The sequence below is a fragment of the Chiloscyllium punctatum genome, chromosome 23, assembly GCF_047496795.1.
Source record: "Chiloscyllium punctatum isolate Juve2018m chromosome 23, sChiPun1.3, whole genome shotgun sequence".
Classification (NCBI taxonomy): Eukaryota; Metazoa; Chordata; class Chondrichthyes; order Orectolobiformes; family Hemiscylliidae; genus Chiloscyllium; species Chiloscyllium punctatum.
Genome location: NC_092761.1, coordinates 87933206 through 87960450, shown reverse-complemented (window position 1 = coordinate 87960450; position 27245 = coordinate 87933206). Strand labels below are relative to the sequence as shown.

Below are 27245 nucleotides of genomic sequence, written 5' to 3'. Positions count from 1 at the left end.
ACACTCTGCACTGATTCCCAATGTACTTTTGATCCACTGGGATGTATTTATCGGCAACTTCATCCCCTGCCCTCGAATTGAGTCAATAACCCCGTGGCAAAGATCTGTTGGGAATGGAGTGTTCTGGGGGCTGGAGGGGCTGGATAAGGACTTGGGGCTGGAAGAAGTGACAGAATTAGGAGAGGGCAAGGGAACTTAAACTGAGAAACTGAGGGCAAACATGGGCATTGGAAGGGGCATCTTTCTAGGAATTTTGTTTATTTCTTTAGTAATTTGGGGTCATGGTGGAGCTCCTGTGTATCTGTATGCTAACCACTTACAGTGGAAACTTTCATTATAAATGTCAGTCATACCAAATTAAACCAAAACTAAATATGTTATCTGTGCACATGCTGTTTTTAATTATGTCAGGTCTATTGTCTGTGCTTTGAGTGGAATAGGTCTGTGCAGTCTTGGTGTTTAGAGGATTAAAAGGTGATTTCATTCAATCGTATCGTATTCTGCAGGATGGAAGCTGAGGGGCTGTTTCTGTGGTCACAAGATCTAGAACAAGAGAGCAGAGTCTTGGGATGAGAATTCAGCTGTTTATAACTGAGGAAGAGAAAACTCCCCACTCACAGGCTGTGAATCCTTGGAATTCTCTCCCCCGGAGAACCAACGATGCTCAGTCATCGAGTCGGTTCCAAACTGAATCCAGTGGATGTTTGGATCCTGTGGGGATCGGGTGGGAAAGTGAAGTTGAGAAGATTGGCCATGTTTGCAGGAAATGGAGGAGCAGGTTCAAGGGACCCAGAGATTACTCCTGCTCCTATTGCTTCTGTCCTTATGTTATTCCAAGCCAACTGACATCATGCTGTTCTTTTTTCCCTCTCAGAACACCCCTCTGGACCTTATTGACACCGGCAAGGGGCTGAAGGTACAAACGGACAAGCCTCACTTGGTTAGCCTGGGCAGTGGCCGTCTCAGCATCGCTGTCACATTGCTTCCTCTTGAAGAAGGTGAGAGGTGAAGGGTTGGATGCTGATGTTGGGTAGATGGGTCTGAACTGCAGGACTTTTCTTCAGAACCGTCCTAGACTCAGGACTCCAAACATTAATGCTGTTTCGCTGTCCACAGATGCTGCCAGACTTGCTGAGTCTCATGAGCACTTGCTGTTTTTAGTTTGGATTTCCAATACTTTGCTTTTTTAAGGTAGCGAAGCAGATCAGTGCTGGGACAGACACTTCAAATGGTGCTGTTGGTAATCCTTTCCGATGATGCTGGTCCAACTTGTGCATGAGAGAACTTTTTCCAACGCTCCTCAGTTATCTCTGTAGCATTTTACACTGTGCCCTCCAGGGATCAGTGCTGGGCCCTGTTTTGTTTGTCATTTATATAAATGATTTAGATGAGAATATAGGAGGCATAGTTAGTAAATTTTGCTGATAACACCAAAATTGGTGTATCGTGGACAGCGAAGAAGATTATCCAAGAGTACAAAGAGATCTTAATCGATTGGGTGAATGGGCTGAGGAGTAGCAGATGGAGTTTAATTTGGATAAATGTGAGGTATTGCATTTTGCTAAAACAAACAAGGGCAGGAGTTATACATTTGTAAGTAGGACCTTGGATTGTGTTATAGAACAGAGAGAACAGGCCCATACTTTATGGAAGTTTGCGACACATGTCGATGGGATGGTTAAGAAGGTATTTGACTTGACTTGACTTCATTGCTCACACCTTTGTGTGTAGGAATTGAGATGTTATGTTGAGGTTGTACAGGACATTGATGAAGCTTCTCCAGGAGCACTGTGTCCAATTCAGGTCACCCTGTTATAGGAAGGATATTATTAAGCTGGGGAGGGTTCAGAAGGAATTTCCAAGATGTTGCCGGGAATGGAAGGCTTGAATTACAGGGAGAGGCTGGATAAGCTGGAGCTTTTTTCACTGGAGCATAGGGATGACCTGATAGAGGTTTATAAAATCATGAGGGCTATGGGTAAGGTGAATGGCATGCGTCTTTACCCTAGGATGGGTGATTTCAAGACTAGGGGCATATTTTTAAGGAGGAGGAGAAAGGTTTAGAAAAGACACGAGGGCATTTTTTTTCAATTCTATATAAAGAGGAAGAAGAGGAAATCCCTCTAAATCTTTAATGTCAAAGTATTAGGATTCCTCATAAACTTTGAAAAAAATCTGTCATTTAATTGCAGAGATTTGCTCTTGATACTCACTGAGAAGTAGTTTTTGAAACAAAAGGAAATGGAATAATTTTAAACATATTCTCATTCCATGTTTATTTTAGTTTGATTGTGTTTTGAGAAGACCTACAGGCATCCCACTAGACATCATTGTGTGCAGAATGTCTTATCTTGAAGGCCCCTCCACCCTTGCTTTTGGGAACTAGTTTGATGCTGGTATGGGGAGTGGGTAGGAGATTAAAGGATCAGATTAAATTTCTCTGGAAAGACTGCACTGAGACAGATAACAAGTTGTCTGAGTGCTGTTATCAGACCCAATCTCTGGGCACCACATCAAACAAGACTCTGAGTTTGCTTCATTGAAGAGGTCAACATTGTTTCACATTCAGTGGCATTTTTAACAACTGAGCAAGGGACAACTGACAAAAGACACTTCACAAAGCAGCTTTGTAACTTATTCATTTCTGTCCCTTGTAAGTGAAGACTTGAGGAAAGTACCTTATGGAATGTTTGTTGTTCCTGCAAAATTGTGCACTGCAGGTTGCTACAAATTGTGACTGTCTCATATAGAAGTTTACATCGGCTGATCAATTTTCTTGTCTCCTTGTTTGCACTGACATTTTTGTCATTGTTATAAATCGCAAAACATCAGGTACGCTCCAAAAGCTTGTGCTTTTAAATAAACCTGTTGGACTATAACCTGCTGTTATGTAATTTTTAACTTTGTTCACCCCAGTCCAACACTGGCTCCTGCACATCATTTTTATCATTAACCACCTTTGTTTCTCTATGGTTTAGTTCATGTTCCAGATGAAACATTAAACAGTCTTCTCTCCCAGGGTGGAATGAAAATATCTAATGGCATTATTCTGAAGGGTATTCCTACTGAGATGGGGCTGGGCGGCACGGTGGCACAGTGGTTAGCACTGCTGCCTCACAGCGCCTGAGACCGGGGTTCAATTCCCACCTCAGGTGGCTGTCTGTGTGGAGTTTGCACGTTCTCCCCGTGTCTGCGTGGGTTTCCTCCGGGTGCTCCGGTTTCCTCCCACAGTCCAAAGATGTGCCAGTCAGGTGAATTGGCCATGCTAAATTGTCCATAGTGTTAGGTAAGGGGTAAATGTGGGGGTATGGGTGGGTTGCGCTTCGGCGGGGCAGTGTGGACTTGTTGGGCCGAAGGGCCTGTTTCCACACTGTAAGTAATCTAATCTAATCTAATACTTATCTCTCACATAGCTTCACTAAGGCCAGATTGTAAGGACATAACATGTTCCTGTTGGTGGGACCTTGCTGTCTACAGCATGGTGGCTCAGTGGTTAGCACTGCTGCCTCACAGCACCAGGGTCCCACGTTCGATTCGTGCCTTGGGCAACTGTCTGTGTGGAGTTTGCACATTCTCCCCGTGTCTGTGCGGGTTTCCTCCGGGTGCTCCGGTTTCCTCCCACAGTCTAAAGATGTGCAGGTCAGGTGAATCGGCCATGCTAAATTGCCCATAGTGTTAGCTGCATTAGTCAGAGGGAAATGGGTCTGGGTGGGTTACTCTTTGGAGGGTCGGTGTGGACTTGTTGGGCCAAAGGGCCAGTTTCCATGCTGTAGGGAATCTAAAATTGGCTGCTGTGATTCCTACATCACTAAACTGACTCCACCTCAAAGCTGTTGCATTGAAATACGCTTTGGGACGTGTGTGTGTGTGTGTGTGTGTGTGTGTGTGTGTGTGCCCATCTCACTGCATCTCTGCCATGATGTGGAGGAACCGGTGTTGGACTGGAGTGGACAAAGTTAAAAATCAGACAACACCAGGTTATAGTCCAACAGGTTTATTTGGAAGCTCTAACTTTCGGAGCGCTGCTCCTTCATCAGGTGGTTAATCTGAAGCTAGTGCTTCCAAATAAACCTGTTGGACTACAACCTGGTGTTGTGTGATTTTTAACTGTATGTCTGATTCAGTGTACTGTATGTGCGCGTTTCTGTTTATAAATGTGTACGTGTGTGTGTCTGTGTGTATTTATACGTGTCTGTGTATGTTTATTTAAGTACGTGTTTGCCTGTGTGTTTCTATAAGTGTGTTTAGGTCTAGTGCCTCTATGTATGTCAATACCTATATGTCTTTGTGTATGTGTATGTGTGTCTTTATGTGTGTCGATGTTTGTGTGTGCGTATGTTGATGTCTGTGTGCATTTGTCTTTGTGCATGTGTGTCTACAGCTGTATGCCTTTTTGTGTGTGTGTGTTGATAACTGCGTGTGTGTGCGTGTGTGTGTGTGTATGTGTTTACACGTTGGAGTGGTTATGCCGATTTGCTTCAGTTGTGGTTGAGAGCAATACCTGCCTGATATTTCTCCAGTTACGTCTCACTCCTGGAGTGAGCTCTGTCTTCACCAAAGTGGAAATTTCCCAATGACTGGCTCTCATTTCATGCAGTTTTTGACAGAAGTAATGATGACCCAGCTGCCATAAGCAGTGAAGCCCCGGGGCAGGGGAGGTGATGGTGTGATGCTGTTCATTTCCATCACAAACCAACAGTTCCTGACGCACAAGGGCTTTATCAACAGGAACAAAGCAGATCAGAGATGCCATCAGCTTAAAAACAAGCTCAAGGCTGAATGAAACTGACTACCAAAACAGTTCAGGACAATCTTCTTTGCAGTTTGTCTGGTTTAAGTACTGATTAGGAAGTGGGTTTGAAGATATATTGAGGTGCTGCATTTTGGGAAAGCAAACCTTCGCAGGATTTGTATATTAGAGTTGAAAAATGTGGTGTTGGAAAAACACAGCAGGTTAGGCAGCATCCAAGGAGTAGGAGAATCGACGTTTTGGGCACAAACCCTTCTTCAGGAATGCTTATGCCCGAAACGTCGACTCTCCTGCTCCTCGGATGCTGCCTGGCCTACTGTGTTTTTCCAGCACCACACTTTTCAACTCTGGTACTCCAGCATCTGCAGTCCTCACTTTCTCCTCGGATTTATATATTTAATGGTAAGGTCCTAGGGACAATCACCTGATGAAGGAGCAGTGGTCTGAAAGCTAGTGTTTTTAAATAAACCTATTGGACTATAACCTGGTGTTGTGTGATTTTTAACTTTGTCCACCCCAGTCCAACACTGGCATCTCCAAATCAGTCCTAGGGAGTGTTGCTGAACAAAGAGACCTTGGATTGCAGGGTCATGGCTCCTTGAAAGTGGAGTTGCAGGTATACAAGATAGTGAAGAAGGCGTTTGGTATGCTTTCCTTTATTGGTCAGAGCATTGAGTACAGGAGTTGGGAGATTCTGGATTAGTGGTGCTGGAAAAGCACAGCAGTTCAGGCAGCATCCGAGGAGCAGTAAAATCGACGTTTCAGATAAAGGCCCTTCATCAGGAATAAAGGCAGAGTGCCTGGGGGGTGGAGATAAATGAGAGGAGGGTGGGGTGGGGAGAAAGTAGCATAGCGTACAGTAGGTGAATGGGGGTAGGGATGGAGGTGATAGGTCAGGGAGGAGGGTGGGGAAGGTAGCAAAGAGTACAATGGGTGAATGGGGGAGGGGATGAAGGTGATAGGTCAGGGAGGAGGGTGGAGTGGATAGGTGGACAGAAGATAGGCAGGTAGGACAGATCATGGGGACAGTTACTGAGCTGGAAGTTTAGAACTAGGGTGAGGTGGGGGAAGGGGAAATGAGGAAACTGTTGAAGTCCACATTGATGCCCTGGGGTTGAAGTGTTCCGAGGCGGAAGATGAGGAGTTCTTCCTCCAGGCGTCTGGTGGCGAGGGAGCGGTAGTGAAGGAGGCCCAGGACCTCCATATCATCGGCAGAGTGGGAGGGGGAGTTGAAATGTTGGGCCACAGGGCGGTGTGGTTGATTGGTGCGGGTGTCTCGGAGATGTTCCCTAAAGCGCTCTGCTAGGAGGCGTCCAGTCTCCCCAGTGTAGAGGAGACCGCATCGGGGACAACGGATACAATAAATGATATTAGTGGATGTGCAGGTGAAACTTTGATGGATGTGGAAGGCTCCTTTGGGGCCTTGGATGGAGGTGAGGGAGAAGGTGTGGGTGCAGGTTTTGCAATTCCTGTGGTGGCAGGGGAAGGTGCCAGGATGGGAGGGTGGATTGTTGGGAGGCATGGACCTGACCAGGTAGTCGCGGAGGGAACGGTCTTTGCGGAAGGCGGAAAGGGGTGGGGAGGGAAATATATCCCTGGTAGTGTGGTCCATTTGGAGGTGGCAGAAATGTCGGCGGACGATTTGGTTTATGTGAAGGTTGGTAGGGTGGAAGGTGAGCACCAGGGATGTTCTGTCCTTGTTACAGTTGGAGGGGTGGGGTCTGAGGGCTGAGGTGCAGGATGTGGACGAGATGCGTTGGAGGGCATCTTTAACCACGTGGGAAGGGAAATTGTGGTCTCTAAAGAAGGAGGCCATCTGGTGTGTCCTATGGTGGAACTGGTCCTCCTGGGAGCAGATACGGTGGAGGCAGAGGAATTGGGAATACGGGATGGCATTTTTGCAAGAGGTAGGGTGGGAAGAGGTGTAATCCAGGTAGCTGTGGGAGTCGGTGGGTTTGTAAAAAATGTCAGTGTCGAGTCGGTCGTAATTAATGGAGATGGAAAGGTCCAGGAAGGGGAGGGAGGTGTCAGAGATAGTCCAGGTAAATTTAAGGTCAGGGTGGAATGTTTTGGTGAAATTGATGAACTGTTCAACCTCCTCGCGGGAGCACGAGGTGGCGCCAATGCAGTCATCAATGTAGTGGAGGAAGAGGTGGGGAGTGGTGCCGGTGTAACTATGAAAGATGGACTGTTCTACGTAGCTAACAAAGAGACAGGCATAACTGGGGCCCATACGTGTGCCCATGGCTACCCCTTTGGTCTGGAGGAAGTGGGAGGATTTGAAGGAGAAATTGTTAAGGGTGAGGACCAGTTTGGCCAAACGAATGGGAGTGTCGGTGGAAAGGTACTGTTGGGGGCACCGAGAGAGGAAAAAACGGAGGGCTTGGAGACCCTGGTCATGGCGGATGAAGGTGTAGAGGGACTGGATATCCATGGTGAAGATGAGGCAATGGGGGCCGGGGAAACGGAAGTCTTGGAGGAGGTGGAGGGCGTGGGTGGTGTCTAGAACTTAGGTAGGGAGTTCCTGGACTGGGGGGATAGGACAGTATCGAGGTAGGTGGAAATGAGTTCAGTGGGGCAGCCAGGGTGGTCAGGCTTCTGGATCTTGGGAAGGAGGTAGAACCGGGCAGTGCGGGGTTCCTGGACTATGAGGTTGGAAGCTGTGGGTGGGAGATCTCCTGAGGTGATGAGGTTCTGTATGGTCTGGGAGATGATGGTTTGGTGATGGGGGGTGGAGTCATGGTCGAGGGGGCGGTAGGAGGAGGTGTCCTCGAGTTTGCATCTGGCTTCAGCGGTGTAGAGGTCAGTGCGCCAGACTACCACTGCGCCCCCTTTATCCACTGGCTTGATGGTGAGGTTGGGATTGGAGCAGAGGGATTGGAGGGCTGCGCGTTGTGAGGGTGAGAGGTTGGAGTGGGGGAGTGAGGTAGACAGGTTGAGGCGGTTAATGTCCCGGCGGCAGTTGGAAATGAAGAGGTCGAGGGCGGGTAATAGGCCAGCGCGGGGTGTCCAGGTGGATGGAGTGTGTTGGAGGTGGGCGAAGGGGTCCTCGGAAGGTGGGTGGGAGTCCTGATTGTGAAAGTAAGCTCGGAGGCGGAGGTGGCGGAAGAAGTGTTCGACGTCACGGCGTGTATGAAATTCATTGATGCGTGGGCAGAGGGGGATGAAGGTGAATCCTTTGCTGAGGACTGATCGTTCATCCTCAGGTGAGGGGGAGGTCAATGGGAATGGTGAAATCTCAACAGGGCTGGGAGTTCGGGCCTGGTGTGGATATGGAACTGGGAGTGGGGGCGGAGCCGGTAACTGGAGTGGGTGTGGTGGTGGGGGGAATGCAGCTGGAGTCATGAGCAGGGGTGGTGTGCCCCTCAGGGTTCTGGGGGCCGGGAATGGTGACAGTGGGATATGTGGGGGGGGGGGGGGCGTGTCAGCAGAATGCAGGTGAGTGGCGTTGGTGGGGGTGGAAGTGGTGGCAAACATGTCAGTATGGGGGGGGGCGGAAGTCACTGAGCGTGTGACATCAGCGATGATGTGAGGGGCGGAAATGATGTCACGTGTAGTGCATGAGGAATTGTGAGGGGCAGAAGTGGCTGTGGAAGCGGCCACGATGGGGGCAGAAGTAATGTCATCGATCAGTGTGGGGATGGTGGCTGCACCAGCTGCATGGCTAATGGTGTCCGAGCAGATCCAGAGGCCGGGGGAATCTTCTGGAATGTTTGAGGAGTGCTGGTTATGGAGGTAGATAGATAAAAGTTTGTTGTACTTACAGTTTTTGATGTTTGAAACGGAGTTGAAATACTGTTTGTTGAGAGTATCAATTCTCCTGAGGATGTAGTACAGAGTGGGTCCTTTGCAATTTTGAGAGAGTGTGGCCCTCAGCTGAGGCAGGGCTGACTGGAGAGAGGTTAGGTGCTGGCACATTGCTGCGAGCGTGGAGCAGAGGATCTTGAAGGAGAACCAGCATCTGCAGTCATTGTTTTTACCTACATGAGTTGGGAGGTCTTGTTGCGGCTGTACAGGACACTGGTTAGGCCGCTTTTTGAATATTGTGTGCAATTCTGGTCTTCTTCCTATTGGAAGGATGTTTTAAAACTTGAAAGGGTTCAGAAAAAATTTACAAGGATGTTGCCAGGGTTGGAGGATTTGTGCTATAGGGAGAGGCTGAACAGGCTGGTGTTGTTTTCCCTGGAGCGTCAGAGGCTGAGGGGTGATCTTATAGAGATTTATAAAATGATGAGGGGCATGGATAGGATAAATAGACAAGGTCTCTTCCCTGGGGTCGGGGAGTCCAGAACTAGAGGACGCAGATTTAGGGTGAGAGGGGCAAAGAGACCTATGGGACAACTTTTCCACACAGGATGGTATGTGTATGGAATGAGCTGCCAGAGGAAGTGGTGGAGGCTGGTACAATTGCAACATTTAAAAGGCATTTGGATGGGTATATGAATAGGAAGGGTTTGGAGGGATATGGGCCGGGTGCTGGCAGGGGGGACTAGAGTGGGTTGGGATATCTGGTCAGCATGGACGGGTTGGCCCGAAGAGTCTGTTTCCATGCTGTACATCTCTATGACTGTATCTGCTTCCTGTCAAATCAGAGTTATGTCCTTTGACCTCTGCCGTCGACTGCACATTATCAGAGAGGTATTAACTTCTATTTACATCGCATCATTAATAAAAAAATCCCCAGGTGTATCAAACACAAAGAGGCTTGAGCCACATGAGGACATATTTTTATTTTATTTGTAGAGTTTGGAAGGTACTGTCAGTGGAGCTTTGGTGAGTTGCTGCAGTCCGTCTTGTAGACGGTACATACTGCTGCGACTGGGCGTCCCTGGTACAGGGAGTGGATGTTGAAGGTGGTGGAGAATGTAACACCACCTTTAACAGTCACTTCCTTCACTTAGTCAATGGAATAAATGTTAAAGGGGAACTTCAGGAAGAAAGTCTAGAGCGTGATGGGGCCTTTGTGACCCAGATGGTTCGGTTTGAATCCCCAGTCTGTGTTGAATTAAATAATCGAATGAATTGGCCGAAATATCCATGGGATTGGAATAGACCAGAATGAGAGGTCTCCCTTTTATGACAGAGATGAGAAGAAATGTTTCTCTCTCTGTTCAGCATCTACAGCACTCAGACGCAAAGACAATTCAGTGCACAGTGATTGCTCCTGGTGGGGATATACAAATCCCCAGACTTCCCCACCTGTTTTCGAGACCTCTGTATGGAATGATTTTCCCCGTCTCTGTTTCCTCTAATATCCTGGGTGCCCCGGTAAAGAGAAATGCAGCCATTGGTCAAAGTCCCCACTTCTGCAACTGGACATCACACAGACCATTCACTACAAACAGAAATGTCTTGCTTTAAAAACCTAGTCAGAATGCCCAGGACTGAGTTACAGGTAGGGATTTATCATAGAATCCCAACAGTGTGGAGGCAGCCATTCAGCCCATCAAGTCCACATTCACCCTCAAAACAGCATCCCACCTCTACCAACCCCTCCCCCCAATCCCTGTAACCCTGCATTTCCCATGGCTAATCCACCTAGCCTGTGCATCCCTGGACACAATGGGCAATTTAGCATGGTCAATCCACCCTAACCTGCACATCTTTGGAGTGTGGGAGGAAACCGGAGCACCCGGAGGAAACCCACATAGACACGGGGAGAATGTGTAAACTCCACACAGACAGTCGCCCGAGGCTGGATTCAAACTTGGGTCCCTGTTGCTGTGAGGCAGCAGTGCTAACCACTGAGTCACCATGCCATCCCCACTTAAATTCCGATTTTGAGGGACATCTACAGTAGGATTTAGGAACAGGAATAGATCACTCAGTCCTTCACACCTGCACTGATATTCAGTAAGATCACGGTTGATCCAGTTGTGGTCTCGGATCCACCTTCCTGTCAGATTCTCTGGATTTCCTTGTCTATCAAAAAAACACTATCAATCCAGCATTAAATAATTTCTGTGATTCAGCCTCTGCTGCTTTCGAGAACATGATACACTCTAATGACCCCAGGAGAAATATTTCTCCTCATCCCTGTCTTAAAAGGGAGACATCTCATTTTTAGTCCATGTTGGCTCATTTTAGTCTCCCTCTAAGGGGAAACATCCTCTGGGTATCTCCCCTTTCAGAATCGTAATTGTTTCACTAAGATCACCTCATTCTTCTCAAATCCAACAAATTCTGGTCCAGTCTGTTCAACCTTTCTTCAGAAAAGCTCTTCATCTCAGGATTTGGAGATGCTGGTGTTGGACTGGGGTGGACAAAGTTAAAAATCACACAACACCAGGTTTAAGTCAACAGGTTTAATTGGAATTAAACCTGTTGGACTATAACCTGGTGTTGTGTGATTTTTATCTTCATCTCAGGAATGAGTCAGTTGAAATTTCTCTGAAGTGCATCTAACCCATTTATTTCCATTTTCCAGTAAGGAGGCCAAACTTTGCACAGTACTCCAGATGTGGCCTCACTGAGGTCAATACAGCTGCAGTGACATGTCCCCACTTTTATGTGAAGTCTTATGTGCACTCTGAAGAAAAGTCACACTGGGCTACAAACATTAACTCCGTTTCTCTCTCCGTAGGTACTGCTAGACATGCTGAGTTTCTCCATTACTCTCCGTTTTGTCTTTCAGACCTTCAGCATCCCCAGTATTTTGCTCCTATTCCCCAGTTTTATTCCCTTGCAATAAATCTCAATATTCCACTTGCCTTCCTGATATCTGCATACTAACATTTTGAGATTTATATCCCATGTCACCCAGATCCCTCTGTCCCTCAGTTTCACAATTTTTCTCCATTTAAATAATATACTTCTTTTCTATTCTTCCTGCCAAACTGGCGAGGTCACATTTGTCCACGTCATTATCAATATTTTGCCCACTCGATTAATCCACCAATATCCCTTTTAGTACCCTCTGTCTCATCTTAACAACTTACTTGCTGTAACAATAAATCTTGTTGTTATTGGAAAATTTATAAAGCTCCCATACATTTGGTTCTGTCATCCAAATTGTTGATTGTAAATGATTACGGCCCCAACATTGATCTCTCTGGAACTCCACTAGTTACAGCTTGCCCAACCTGCATGTAAAAAAAATTGTGGAAAGTAAAAGAGTACTTTGAGAATAACAGATACCTGGAACTGAGTCACAGACTGAAACCTATTTGAGAAGTTCAGCGGATTTATGTGTGGAATAGCAGATACCTGGCAGTTAGTTACAGGCTGGAATGTGAGGACCTCCTGAATCTGTTCCAACCATTCAATGAGATTCTGATATGATCTGTGAACAACTCCATATGAGCACATTTCCCTCATTACCCTCAATACATTTGGTTAACTGGGGTTGATTAATCCAAGTTTCAAAATTAACATTTGATCTCATATATTGCCGTCCAAATCTTTTGTAGTGTTGAAGTGTTTTCCAATTTCCCTGCTGGAAAATCTGGCTAAAGTTTTTAGACAACAATGCATCCTAGACCCGGACTCTCCAACGAACGGAAACAGGCAGACTCTGTCTACTTATATCCCTTAACATCTAGAAACTTTGTCCAAATCACTCCTCATCCTCTAAATTCCAGGGAGCAGAACCCTAGTTTGAGTAATCTCTCCAAGCAACTTAATCTTTGGTATATAGGACGCTTCTGCTCAATCTACACTGCACTCTAAGTGAATTACAGACTTGGATCTAAATGTTTAATTTTCACAAAAATGTGGCAAACACCTTGTTAACCTTCTCTCCTTTGTGACATTTGGTGCTACATGTTGACTGGAGACTAAGTACTAATTTGTTAAAGTATAAACTTGGCTTATAACTAATTATATCCCTTTCTAGCCAGTTTTATTTTTAAACAGCAGAGACTATTTTTAAAGTTTAGTCTGTCAAGTGAATTTGGGAAGAGGTCAACCCAGTATAGGACATTACTGTTCTGGAGGCACATTGAAAGGTTACTATCCCAGTATGAAGCCCTGGCATTAAGTGTGAAATAATTTTAGATTAATCTGCTCATGCTGGGTCAATGTTTCTGAAACTGCTCAGAGACAGTGATCAGGGTTTAATTAGGGGATAAACAACAGAAGCTGGTGTTATCACTGACCCTCATATCCCACGACAAACTAAATTAAAAATTGAGACTGGATGTTATAAAAATTTCACAACCCCCTCTGCCAACACAACTCCAAGTTTCTCTTTCTAAATAATATATATTCATTATGTTTGTTTAACAGACCTTACATGTAACTTGGAAGTGAGTGAGCAAGTAAATGAGTGAGGAAGTGTGTGTCTGCGCGCGCAAGTGAGTTCATATGAGCGAGTGTGAGTGAGTCATTGATTTGATTTGACTTGATTTATTATTGTCACATGTACCTAAGTACAGTGAAACGTTTTGTTTTGTAAGCAGTACAGGCAGATCATAACATAGAAGGACATACAGGCCAATTGAACAGAGCAAGGAATACAAAGTAATAGTGCACAGAAGGTGTAGAAAAAGAGAGATCAACATTAGATTTGAAATATGAAAGGTCCATTCAGAAGTCTAACAGCAATGAGGAAGAAGCTGTTCTTGAATCTGTTGGTACATATATTTAAGCATTTGTATCTTCTGCCCGACGGAAGAGGTCGGGAGAGATTGTAACCGGGGTGAGAGGGTCTTTGATGATGTTGGCTGCCTTTCCATGACAACGTAAAGTGTAGTTGGAGTCAATGGATGGAAGGTTGGCTTGCGTGATGGTCCGGGCTGTGCATACAACTCTTTGTAGTTTTGTACAGTCCTGGGACAGAGCAGTTTCCATAACAAGCTGTGATGCACCTGGATAGAATGCTTTCTATGTTGCATCTATAAATATTGATGAGGGTCTTTATGGATATGCTGAATTTCCTTAGCCTCCTGAGGAAGTGTATAAGTGAGTGAGTGAGTGCGAGTGAGAGTTTGTCTCCTGTCAGAGGGACCTCTGCCCTGCGCTCTCATTTCAAACTCAACACTCCACATTGGCATAAGTGGCTGTTAATGAATGATTGGTTTATTTTCCAATCTTTTCTCAGAGTCTTTGAGGGCTGGGGACTCTTGCTTGAGAATTGCTGCCATTGTTGGACTCCTTGCCTCCGAGAAGGTGTTGGGAAATTCTGCTACTGTTACTTGTTCACAGGATGTGGGCATCACTGGCTAGACCAGCATTTATTGCCCATCGCTAACTGCCCTTGAGAGAGTGGTGATGGGCCACAACAAATATAAATGATTTGCTTGTGAGAACATTTTGGGGGTGGGTGAAGGGAGGCAGTTAAGGGCCAACCACAATGTTTTGGGTATGAAGTCACATGTAGACCAGCCGGTTTCCTTCCTGCTGGTAATAGAGGACCTGGTGGGCTTTTATGCCAGCCTGGCTGGGTTAATAAATGGGCACGACCCCACCAAGCACTCAGTGAGGACAGGGTCACGCACGAATGTGAGTACCTCCTGTGGTCAAACAGAACCATCCTGATTGGCTGAGCAGTTGGCCAAGGAGCTTGAGTGCTGGGTAAATGTGGTTTCTCAGTAAAGCAGAATGAAGGTGGAGGGGCTCAGAGACAGGAAGATGGCAAGACTCTCTTGGCTAGTCTTGTACTATGTTGCTTTCTCATGTCTGTATCTTGCGCCATTCTTAATGAGTCAATCTCATGACGTACCTGTGATTCTTGTCTTGCTGACAGGGAGGACCACGTTTGGCAGTTCTGATTGCCCTCCACAGGACATTAGCATCCAAGGACCCGGCATTGCTAACCAGCATTGCTGCATCGAAAACCGAAATGGAGTAATAACACTGTATCCGTGTGGGAACCTGTGCATGGTGGATGGAGTTCAGGTGACACAGCCGAAACGCCTGTCCCAAGGTAAGGAGAAAATGAACAGCAATTCAATGCGAAGAAAGAAGTTGCATTTTAATAATTTCCCAACCTCAGGATTCCCAAAGAGCATCACAGCTTCTGAATGTAAATGAGTAAAGATCCTTTATTTATATGTTCAAGAGATGTGAGTGTCACTGACAGGGCTGGTAAATAAGAACAGAAAGCACTGGAGGATCTCAGCAGCTGTGGAGAGAGAAACAGAGTTAACATTCTGAGTAACTCTTCTTCAGAATGGCTCAGAATGTTAACGCTCTTTCTCTGGCCACTGATGCTGCCAGATCTTCCGAATTTCTCCAGCACTTTCTGTTTTGTGCTGTTCTGTCTAAAGCATGTGCTCTGTCCCTTAAAATATCTTCAGTTGCTTTTGCATTAAAGATGCAACATAGATAAGTCTTTGTTGCCCACATCTAATGCTGACCCTGTAAGAGGCTTGGTATCACATATATATGTTGTCTCATTTTACAATTTGTTGATGGGATGTGGTCTCACTGGTTAGATTAGATTAGATACCCTACAGTATGAAAACAGACCCTTCAGCCCAACAAGTCCACTCCAACCCTCCAAAGAGCAACCCACCCACACCTATTCCCCCACCTTATATTTACCCCTGACTAATGCACCTAACCCTATGGGCAATTTAGCACGACCAATTCACCCAACCTGCACATCTTTGGATTGTAGGAGGAAACCCAAACAGATATGGGGAGAACGTACAAACTCCACACAGTCACTGAGGCAGGGATCAAACCTAGGTCCCTGAGCCACTGTGCCACCCACTGAAGTCAGCATTTATTACCCATCTTTAAGTGTCCTTGAGGTGATGGTAAGCTGCCTTCTTTAATCAATGTTGTCTTTGAGGTGTACATACACCCCCAATGTCCTGAGGGAGGGACACTGGAGCTGAGAGGGACCCAGTGACACTGGAGGAACGGCGATATATTTCGGAGTCGGGATGGTGGGTGGCTTGGAGGGGAACTTGCAGGTGGTGGTGTTCCCATGTATCTGCTGCCCTTGGTTGGTGATGTGGAAGTGGTTGTGGGTTTGGAAGGTGCTGTCTGAGGATCTTTGGTGAATTTCTGCAATGAATCTTGTTGATAGAACATACCACTATGAAGGAAACATGAAACCTGCTGAGTATTTCCAGAGTTTTGTTTTTAGTTTCAGGTTTCCAGCACTTACTGTATTTTGCATTTGTATTTAGTGAAAAAGAATTGCACAGAATCCTGATCTAAATCTTACTGGTGATATTGGCTTTGTACAAGAAGTATTAATTCTTTGTTTACTGCTCTGCATTTTGTATATCGAATTTGAATGAGTTGTTGTTTTAGGTAATTTAAATGATAATTAATTCCTTGCATGAATGAATCGAATTTATTCTCTCATGCTGTACAACAGAGGTGATTGACTTACAGTATTATTAATGAGGTCAGGAGGATGCTCTATTTAATATTCTTTCACAGTCACTTCCTCATCTGATAAACAAATGACTTACAATCAGTTTATTGAATGCACTCACCTCAAATTTCACAAAGCAGCCACAACACCATACTTAACACTCATGAATAATTGAAAATCGAGGGAATTTTAAGCTGCTTTTGTCATCCCACAGACTCTGAAAGTCTCACCTCATAAGGAATTCACTTGGATGGTACTTTGCCAGTTTTGCTAAGGATGGCATTAATGTATCATTGTACCTCAGACCCAGGAATAATAGCAGCATCTTAAAGTCCTGCTGCTACTGATCCTAAACCCTTACCTTTGAGTATCACTGCAAAGGCCAGTATTTATTGCCTGTCCCTAAGTGCTCTTGAACTGAGTGGCATTCTTGGGCCATTTCAGAGGGTAGTTAACAGTGAACCATTTAGCTATTGGCCTGGAGTTACATGGACGGGAGACCAGGTAAAGACAGCAGATTTCACTCCCAAAAGGAGAACCTAATTAACAAATTGGTTGGGATTTGAATCCATGTGCCCAAGTTTGCAAACTTGAACCGCTGGGTTACTGGCAAGTAACACTATCACTATGTCACCTGACATTGAGAGGCTGGTGAGGTTAGGCGGGGTGGGGAGGGGATTCCTGTTAGTGGTAAGGGAGGGGCTGGTGGAGAGGGGTGCTGTTACTATAACAAAGGGCTTTGGCAAGTCTTCAAAAACTTGCAGTAAATATCCAAGGTCATGCTGTCAGCTGGCCTTTAGGGGGCACCGTGCTACAAAGTGCCTTGCCCTTAATACCCATTGGCTGTGATCGGATGGTATAACATTGAGTGAAGTGATGCCCAGGAAAGCACTGATGAGGCAGTTGGGTGAAGTTCAGTTTTTCTGTTTATTTCCAACCCCGATCATGGGAAGTGGACACCACAGGCTGGGTCACTAACTGTTGCCCGTTCCTAATTGCCCCAGCCAAGATAATCTTCCCTCTGCTTTTCAAGATGGCAGAGAGGTCAGACTTTTCCACAGAAGTAGGAGTGCAGGATGGTCCTCACTGGGAGCCATGATGCGGGGAGCTGGTGTTGGACTCGGGTGGACAAAGTCAAAAATCACACGACACCAGGTTATAGTCCAATAGATTTATTTGGAGGCACTAGCTTTTGGTGCGTCTCTGGGAGCAGGACACAAGAACAAAGTAAACAGTGCTGTCTCTCTGTGCCTCTCTTTAATTTAACTTCAAAATGCTCAAGTATTGTCACCTATAGGTTAGCTGATAGCACCTCTACCCCAGAGATGTGCAAGTTCAAGTTCCATTCTAGTGATTCTGAGAATATGGTTTCAGGTGATACTCCCCAGGCTGCAGAATTTTGTAAAGGTGCTGCACTGTCTGCCTTTCGATGGCACCTTAACCAGGGTCCTGCCATGCCCTCTCAAGTGGATACAAGGATATTAATATTTCAATAAAGAAAATGAAAGCTCTCTCTGGTGTCCTGCCTGACATTTATCCTTTAGCCAAAATCACTGAAACAAAGACAGATTATCCAGTCAGCGCCGCAATGTGGAATCTTGCTTTGTGCAAGGTGCATCGAGATGTCCTGAGTTTGTGAAAGGTGCTATATAAATGCACACTTTTTTTCATTTGTTATAAAAGTATTTTCACAACAAGATTCCAGCAATGTGGTTGATGTGAAGCAGATGGTCTGTTCCATTTCCTAAATTAGCCGAGCAGCTTTGAAATCGCACCCTGGATGGGACTGGCTCACAGATGACAGTCACAGGATAACTCAAACCCAGCAATTAGACAGGAAGTCGCCCTGCTGTTGCCATGGTACAAGCAGCCTGTGATTTACACTGTTGGTTTCCAGCTTCTTGTTTGATTTGCTGGAAAGCTGAGCTAAGTTGTGGAAAGTGCAGTACACAGATCCCAGGCCAATTCCGCTTCTGATAGAGGAATAGTACCACTCACTGACTGAATGCATCTGTGTAAAATGGTGTTCCTCCTGGCACTGCCTCACTGGCTCAGTGGGCATTGTCTTACTGAATACTATTACATGGGTAACTGTTTCATGGGCACTGTCTCATTGGGCACTGTCTCACTGGGCACTGACTCTCTGCGCATTGACTCTCTGTGCACTGTCTGACTGGGCACTGTTTCACTGCACACGGTCTCACTGCGCACTGTCTGACAGGGCAGTGTCTCACTGGCTCACTGGACATTGTCTCACTGCACACTGTCTCACTGCGCACTGGCTCACTGGGCACTACGGGAAAGAATGGGAGTATGGGATTAATTGGACAGCTCTTACGAATATCCAATACTGTACTGGCACAAAGGCTGAATGGCCTCATCTCTTCAGCTTAGAACTCTAAAATGTTGCAAAGAAGAAACGAACCTCCTTTACCACTGCTGGTTATTCAGTGAGTAATGCCTGTTCCAGCTGTATTTACACTGTAACCTACCCTTCACAATGAGTCTGATTGACAGGCTAGTTAAATCAAATAGCCACAAGGAACGTTCCACACATCTGCTGCCAATAAAGAGACCATCTCAAATTTAGCAAGATAGTTTTCCTCTGTGTCTCCACCCACTGTTTGATCATGTACTGTAACTCTGAACGCATTCTCAAGCTGCAGATTCATGTCTTTGTTTATATCTGACCTTCCCCACACCAAAATATTCCATTGCATTTGTTCCAAGGAGAAATCAGGAGTTCTCTCCAATGACTTAGAGACCAACATTTAGCACAGGATCAATGTCGTAAAAAAACTGATAAATGTGCTCATTATCTTGTTGCTGTTTGTGGGAGCTGTATAGGGGCTGCTGCAATTTCCTGAACGTTCCTCTCCAAGCCACTCACTTGGTCATTTATGGCCGTTACCTTAGTATCACTGGGGCAACATCCTGGAACTTTCCCCCCTAATGGCACCAACCGCACAGGACTGCACCTTCACCAGAGTAAGTAGGGACAGGCAATAAATACTGGACCACACCCTGTGAACGAATAAAGAAAAGGACGTATCTCATTGGCTGCGAAGTTTTGATAGGCATCCGTTTCAGATAATAGGTGTGACAACATGAGGAAGCTGAGGTAAAACAGCATTGACAGGTTCAGGCAGTGAGTGGACAGATGGCTAATGTAGTAAGGAACATAAACTAACTGCAGGCAACAGTGGGGGAGATGCCTACTTTCCACGCTGTATGTTTCATCCAGTTTAATGTAGTTATAAAGTGAAACCCAAAGCTGACTAATCTCATTATTTAGGGCATGTACCTTTCTGTAGTGATGTATATTGCAGGGTTACGGAGTTGGCAAAAGAAATGAAAATAATGCCTTGCACTTATATAGCGCCTTTTATGACCATCAGACATCCCTGAACCAATTAAATCCTATTGAAGTGAGGTCAGCATTGTAATGTCAGAAAATTGGCAGCCAGTTTGTACACAGCAAACTCCCACAACTGTCCAGAGAATCTGTTTTTATGAAAAGGATAGATTTTGGCCAGGATATTCAGGTTAATTCCCGTGCTGTACCTCAAACTAGTACCACAGGAGCTGTTGCTCTGGGAGGTCCATGGGCGCTTCAGTTTAACACCTCTTGTAAAGAAAGCACCTCCTATAGCGCTTCTCAGGTACTGCACTACGGTGTTGCTTTCTGATTTTCATACTTAAGCCAATAACCTCGCACCAACTCCCGTCACCAAGTCTCTGTTTATTTACACAGGAACAGTTCTTGACTTTAGTCCTGCCTCATTCTGAATCAGGTACCAGTGTGTTTGATACTCTTTTTTTATCTGTCAGCCAGGGCTCCCTGATTGAACTAGATTAACAGTCCCAATCAGGGAATTCATTTTCTATAAGGTCCAACTGACTGACCTCATTACCATCACTACACTGGAGGGGGAACGTGAACACCCAAGCCTCTGAAATTAGAATTAGAATTAGGTTTATCACCACGTGTATTTGAGTTATGAAAGTACAGGAGTACAGTGAAAAGTGTACAATGTTGCCAACACATTGCTCCATCTTAGGTACAAAGAACCTAGGTACAAATATTAGGTACAAAAGATAGAGAAAAAAGTTACACTACATTACAGGTATACATAGTATAACAGACAATGACAATAGATGCAGGAGTAGGTCATTCGGCCCTTCAAGCCAGCACCACAATCAGTATCCTGTTCCTGCCTTATCGCCATTATTGATTCCACTATCTTTAAGAGCTCTATCATCTCTTTCTTGAAAGTATCTAGAGACTAGGCCTCCACTGCCTTCTGGGGCAGAGCTTTCCATACACCCACCACTCTCTGGGTGAAGAAGTTTCTCCTCAACTCTGTTCTAAATGGCCTACCCCTTATTTTTAAACTATGTCCTCTGGTTCTGGACTCACCCATCAGCGGAAACATGCTTCCTGCCTCAAAAGTGTTCAATCCTTTAATAATCTTATACGTCTCAATCAGATCCCCTCTCATCCTTCTAAACTCGAGTGTATACAAGCCCAGTCGCTCCAATCTTTCAACATATGATAGTCCCGCCATTCCAGGAATTGACTTCGTGAACCTATGCTGCACTCCCCCAACAGTCAGAATGTCCTTCCTCAAATTTGGAGACCAAAACTGCACACAATATTCCAGGTGCGGTCTCACCAGGGCCCTGTAGAGCTGCAGAACGACCTCTTTGCTCCTATACTCAATTCCTCTTGTTATGAAGGCCAGCATGCCATTTGCTTTCTTCACTGCCTGCTGTACCTGCATGCTTGCTTTCATTGACTGATGTACAAGAACACCCAGATCTCGTTGTACTTTCCCTTTACCGAACTTGACTGTTTAGATAGTAATCGGCTTTCCTGTTCTTGCCACCAAAGTGGATAACCACACATTTAACAACGTTAAACTGCATCTGTCATGCAACCGTTCACTCACCTAGACTGTCCAAGTCACCCTGTATTCTTATAACATCCTCCTCCCATTTCACCCTGCCACCCAGCTTTGTGTCATCAATAGAATTGCTAATATTACTTTTAATGCCTTCATCTATATCATTGATGTGTATTGTAAACAGCTGCGGTCCCAGCACCGAACCTTGTGGTACCCCACTAGTCACCGCCTGCCATTCCGAAAGGGATGTTAGGAAAGGATATGTTAGGAAAATAAGAAATAAAGCTAAAAAGATAGACATTACAGTTGTTCTATAAAGGCTTCCACATGGTCTGACTGCACTCCAGCGGTTTCCAACGAGGAGCCAGCTTCACTCAGTGCTGCTGGTCAATGTCCCCTGTCCACTCCACACCACTCCCATATCCCACTCCACTCCAGACCACCCCCACTCCGTTTGGTGCTCCAGGCCACACCCGCTCACCTCCAGGCCACTCCCTCTCACCTCCAGGCCACACCCTCTCACCTCCAGGCCACACCCTCTCACCTCCAGGCCACACCCTCTCACCTCCAGGCCACACTCTCAGCTCCAGGCCACACCCTCACAGTTCCAGGCCACCCCCTCTCAGCTCCAGGCCACTCCCTCTCAGCTCCAGGCCACACCCTCTCAGCTCCAGGCCACTCCCTCTCAGCTCCAGGCCACACCCTCTCACCTCCAGGCACCTCCCTCTCAGCTCCAGGCCACACCCTCTCAGCTCCAGGCCACACCCTCTCAGCTCCAGGCCACACCCTCTCAGCTCCAGGCCACACCCTCTCACCTCCAGGCACCTCCCTCTCACCTCCAGGCCACACCCTCACAGTTCCAGGCCACACCCTCTCACCTCCAGGCCACACCCTCTCAGCTCCAGGCCACACCCTCTCACCTCCAGGCCACTCCCTCTCAGCTCCAGGCCACACCCACTCACCTCCAGGCACCTCCCTCTCAGCTCCAGGCCACACCCTCTCAGCTCCAGGCCACTCCCTCTCAGCTCCAGGCCACTCCCGCTCACCTCCAGGCCACACCCACTCACCTCCAGGCACCTCCCTCTCACCTCCAGGCCACCCCCTCTCAGCTACAGGCCACTCCCTCTCACCTCCAGGCACCTCCCTCTCAGCTCCAGGCCACTCCCTCTCAGCTCCAGGCCACTCCCGCTCAGCTCCAGGCCACTCCCTCTCAGCTACAGGCCATTCCCGCTCAGCTCCAGGCCATTCCCGCTCAGCTCCAGGCCTTTCCCACTCACTGCCAGGCCATTCCCTCTTAGCTCCAGGCCATTCCCGCTCAGCTCCAGGCCATTCCCGCTCAGCTCCAGGCCATTCCCGCTCAGCTCCAGGCCTGCAGGCAGAAGAGGAGAAAGACAGAAGAGAGTAAAAAAAGAGAAAAAAAGAAAAGGAACAGACAGAACAGTGGAGCTTTGGCTGGAGTGTCCTACTCTGCCACCATCTTGGATTTATGACACTCCTACAGCCATCTTGGATGTAGAAATGAGAAATCACTCCGCTGGGCTACTGCTGACACATGGCTGTAGAAAAGGGGGAGAAATTAGTGACAGTGGAGGGTTGAAAGAAAAAAACCCCAAAAACTAGAACTTAGATGGCAGAGTTTGTGTGAACGCTGCAGTTCATTATTGTTAGAACATTTTGGGTTGGTTTGTGGAGCAAAGAGCTCTTTAAGTTTGAAAACTCTCTGAGCGGATACTCTGAGCACTCGGTTGACTGGATTTGGTTTCCACCCTTTCAGCCTTCTCCAGGGCCCAGCAATTTTACAGCACGGACTGAACACGGACGGGCAGTGTTTGTCTAACACACGCTTTCCGGCTAATCTGCATCAGTGCTGCTCCACAGGGATGGGGGGGGGGGTGTATTTATTAGTATCCCTCATGATTGCAACATCCCTCCCCACCCACCCCCTCACCACTACTTTATCTGCTAGCCCTTTGTGGCCTGGGAGTCACAGATATGGCCCATGGTAATTAGAGCAATAAGGTTAACCAGGCATCTGTGTCCCTGAGAGCACCATACCAATGATTGTTAATCAGTGACTGACAGTATCTAAAACAGATCTCAAACTGTCTTCAGAAACCAACAGGGTCTCCCACAATTCCCAGGATCAATTATCCTTACAAAGCCACAGGAAATACTTTGCAGGGTTTTGAGCAATAATGTTTGGTTACAAAACGTAGGGGAAGTGCCCACAGATATGGAGGATTGCAGAGTTTGACACAGACTCTCTGTGATTTCCTCGGATTGACAATTGTGCTTACTGTTGAAGCTGTCTGTGTCTAATTGAAAGTAAGAAAGGCCTTGCATTCACATAGCACCCCTCACAGATTTTGGTCCATCCTGCCTTGTTTTACAGGCTGTAAAATGTTTTTGAAGTGTAATTACTTCTTAATGTTCGGGCAATTTTGTACAATCATTCAAATTAAGAGCAGGAATAGGTCACTCAGCCCCCTGAGAATGCTCTGTCATTCAATGAGATCATGGCTGATCTGATTACACCATATTCCATCCCCCTCCCCCCTTATCCACCATAGCATTTCACTCTCTCATTTAACAACTATCTCTCCATCTCAACCTATGAATATCCAAAGATTCTGATCCCACACCTTTTGAGAGAGTTTCAAAGACTCAAGATCCTCCCAGAGAATAGAAATCTCCTCATCTCCATTTTAAGTAGGATGACCCCCCTCATCCTGAAACAGTGGTCCCTAGTTCCAGATTCTACCTCAAGAGGAAACAACCTTTCCATGTCACTGACCAGATAATCGGGTTTTTAATGATGTTCCTGGAAGGAAGAAAACATCAAGCATTGTGTGAAAGCAAACTCCCCTGCTGCTCTTCAAAAAATACTGCGCAATGTTCCACCTTAAGAAGGCATTTGACACGCTTGCCTTCATTGCTCAGGCCTTTGAGTACAGGAGTTGGGGTGTTATGTTGAGGTTGTACAGGATGTTGGTGAGGCCTCTTCTGGAGTACTGTGTGCAGTTCTGGTCGCCACATTAAAAGGAAGGGCATTATTATTAAACTGGAAAGGGTTCAGAAGAGATTTACCAGGATGTTGCCAGGAATGGAAGGTTTGAGTTATAAAGAAAAGCTGAATAGGCTGGGACTTTTTTCACTGGTGTGTAGGAAGTTGAGAGACGACCTGATGCAAGTTTATAAAATCATGAGGAGAATAGATAGGGTTAATGGTAATTGTCTTTTCCCTAGGACGGGGGATTTCAAGTCTCGGGGGCAGATTTTTAAGGAACACGAGAGAGTTTTAAAACAGTAATGAGGGGAAAAGATTTTACAAGAATCATTCCAGGGATGACTGGGTGGCATGGTGGCTCAGTGGTTAGCACCACCGCCTCACAGCACCAGGGACCTGGGTTCGATTCCCTCCTTGGGCGACTGTCTGTGTGGAGTTTGCACCTTCTCCCCGTGTCTGTGTGGGTTTCCTCTGGGTGCTCCAGTTTCCTCCCACAGTCCAAAGATGTGCAGGTTAAGTGAATTGGCCATAGTGTTAGGTGCATTAGTCAAGGGTAAATATAGCATAGGGGAATGGGTCTGGGTGGGTTACTTTTCAGTGGGTCAGGGTGGACTTGTTGGACCAAAGGGCCTATTTCCACACTGTAGGTAATCTAATCATGAAAGGCTTGTCATAACAGGAGCTTGGCGTGGAGAAGAAATTTTCCCTAATTGGAGAGACTTGGGTCCGAGGGCACGACCTCAGAGTGAAGGGACAACCCTTTAGAACTGAGGTGAGGAGGAATCTGTGGGACTCATTGACGCAGAGGGCTATGGGGGCCAAGTCATTGAGTGTCTTTATGAGAAAGATAGATAGGTTCTTGATTAGTTTGGGGATCAAAGGTTTCGAAAGCAGGAGAATGGGGATGAACACACCAGCAATGATCAAAAGGTGGAGCAGACCTGACCAGCTGGATGACCCAGTTCTGCTTCTGTATCTTGTGTTCATATAAACTGTACTATGTACTGAGTTATAACTTGAACTTGATGACACATAAGAGCCCATTATGTTAGCATCGCCAATGTTGTTTGCCCAGCCCTAATTACCCAGAGGGCAGTTAAGAGTCAAGCACATTGCTGTGGGTCTGGAGTCACAGGTAGGTCAGAGCAGGTGAGGATAACCGATCTAATTCCCTGAAGGACATTAGTGACCCAGATGGGATTTTCCTCTGACAATCAAAACTAGTTGCACAGTCACTATCAGATCATTAATTATTCATCTGTCATGGAGGGATTCAAAGCCGGCTACCCCAACTCATTACGGGGTCTCTGGATTAATACTCTAGTGATAATACCACTAGGCTATTGCCTCCCAGTGCGTAGCAAACATTTTCTCTTTATCAAGTGCATGACTTTCTTCATGTAGAGATCCCTCCCCAGTTAGCAATAGTAATATTGACTGCTGCCAACTCAAATCTACCCAAGGCATTCCAGATGGTTCCATCAGAAACAAGAGTGCCCTGACATCACATATGAGGTGCGGTGTCAGAGTGCACACCTGTGAGGTCCCTCAGGCCATGTTACTGCATTAACGATGCAATATAAATGCATGTTGTTGTTGAATTGGTTAATGATTTTCATCATGACCCAGTTGGTGATGAGCTGGAGATCATGTTGCATCAAGAGAATGCTCACCTGAAACGATCTGTTTGTGCTGACGCAGAATGGAAGGAAGGAAGCAGTTACATTGGAGACAAAACATTGCGGGGGTGGTGGTGGGGGGGGGGGGGGGGGGGGGCAGTGTCACAGCATGTCTCTGTCAGCTGGGTGACAGCTGTGTTACTGCACCAGCCAATGAATCATTTACTGTACGTCAAAGTGAGAGATAGAACTGGTTTAGTTTCTGGCATCTTTAAATGACAGAAAAGACTTGCATTTATAAAGACTTGTGATATCCCAAATGCATCACAGCTAATTAATTCCCCATTTAAATGTGGTCATCAGTTTGTACACAGCATGATCCCATGAATAGGAATGTGCTGGTTACCAGATCATCTCTTTTAGCAAGGTTAGTAGAAGAACAAATATTAAGTAGACACTTGGAAGAACTTCCATATCCCTCCTTCAGTTGTCCTGTGAAATCGTTTATGCCCACATCAGAGAACAGATGATGTCTCAAATTAAAATTAGTACTTTAAGTAATTAGTAGAAATAAATAATTTAAAATTCATTATTCATCTGAAGGCAGTACCTCTGAGAGTGCAGCACTACAGTGTGGGTACATCAGCCTGGGATTACTCATCCAGCCTCTTTTGGAGCAGCACTGTGAAAGCTTGTGATTTCAAACAAACCTACTGGACTATAACCTGGTGTTATATGACTTTTGACCTTGTCCACCCCAGTCCAACACCAGCACCTCCACACTATGGAAACATAGGGTATGTTGAGCCCACATGAACATTCAGAATGATCATGACTATGTTTCTCCCTCATCTTCCCTTCCTTCACCATCACTGCATCCTTTAGTGCCTTCAGTGTTCTCAAATCTCCGAATACATTTAATACCAAGCTCCTCCAGCTCTCTGTTATCACATGTCTAGGAATGACAGATACTGGCCTAAGATCTTTCATTTCTGTCTCTGTGACATTGCCAAGGTGATGCCTCCAAGCTAAATAACTCCAACATTGACTTTGGAATCTGTGGACAAGTTCTCTCAAAGTTTAATGCTTCCTTTTAAAGTTGGATACAATGCAAGAAACCTAAACCATGTCCAAACCAGCCCTTAACCATGTGCCTCGTTGCAGGTCTCATTTGCACACTCACCTCTGTTCTCCTTTCTCATTTTTCTCTCTTTTTCTCCACTATCGACATTATCCCGTTTATTTCCCTCTGATTTATTTCTCCATGGAACAGCAAACCGAGAATAAACTGTTTAACAGCTTGGAATAATGCATTCTACCAATCACAGAATCACAAGAATTGTTACAGTATAAAGGGAGGCCATTTGGCACTGAATCTCCCAGCATGCATTTCATTAAAGTGCCATCCTCCTGCTGTCTCACCCCCGCCCTGCCCATTTTCCCTCAAAAAGAACCCTTTTGAATTCTTCATTTGAACCCTCCTCCACCATGGGCTGGGGCAGCACATTCCAGACCCAAACCATGCACTGGGTGAAAAAGATTCTCTCATATCACTCGCTTTCTTTTACAACTCACTTTAAATAAATTAATTGAAGCTTTATTATAATGTAACCTCTATTTGCAAGGTCTCCTCCTTGGAAGTCTGATGCAGAATATTAAATCGTTGAATGATGTGGCAGAGTAGGAG

At 46.0% G+C, this 27245-nt stretch overlaps 1 protein-coding gene across 21 annotated transcripts in view; it reads left to right on the top strand.

Moving 5' to 3' along the window:
• phldb1b (pleckstrin homology-like domain, family B, member 1b) overlaps positions 1-27245 on the top strand; it is a 375430-nt gene that overhangs the window by 123670 nt on the left and 224515 nt on the right. For all 21 annotated transcript variants that reach the window (XM_072593429.1, XM_072593428.1, XM_072593422.1 and 18 more), the window contains exons 3-4: positions 875-998; positions 14436-14615. In XM_072593429.1, coding sequence (XP_072449530.1) covers positions 875-998; positions 14436-14615 — 304 coding nt within the window. The remainder of the gene's footprint in view (positions 1-874; positions 999-14435; positions 14616-27245) is intronic.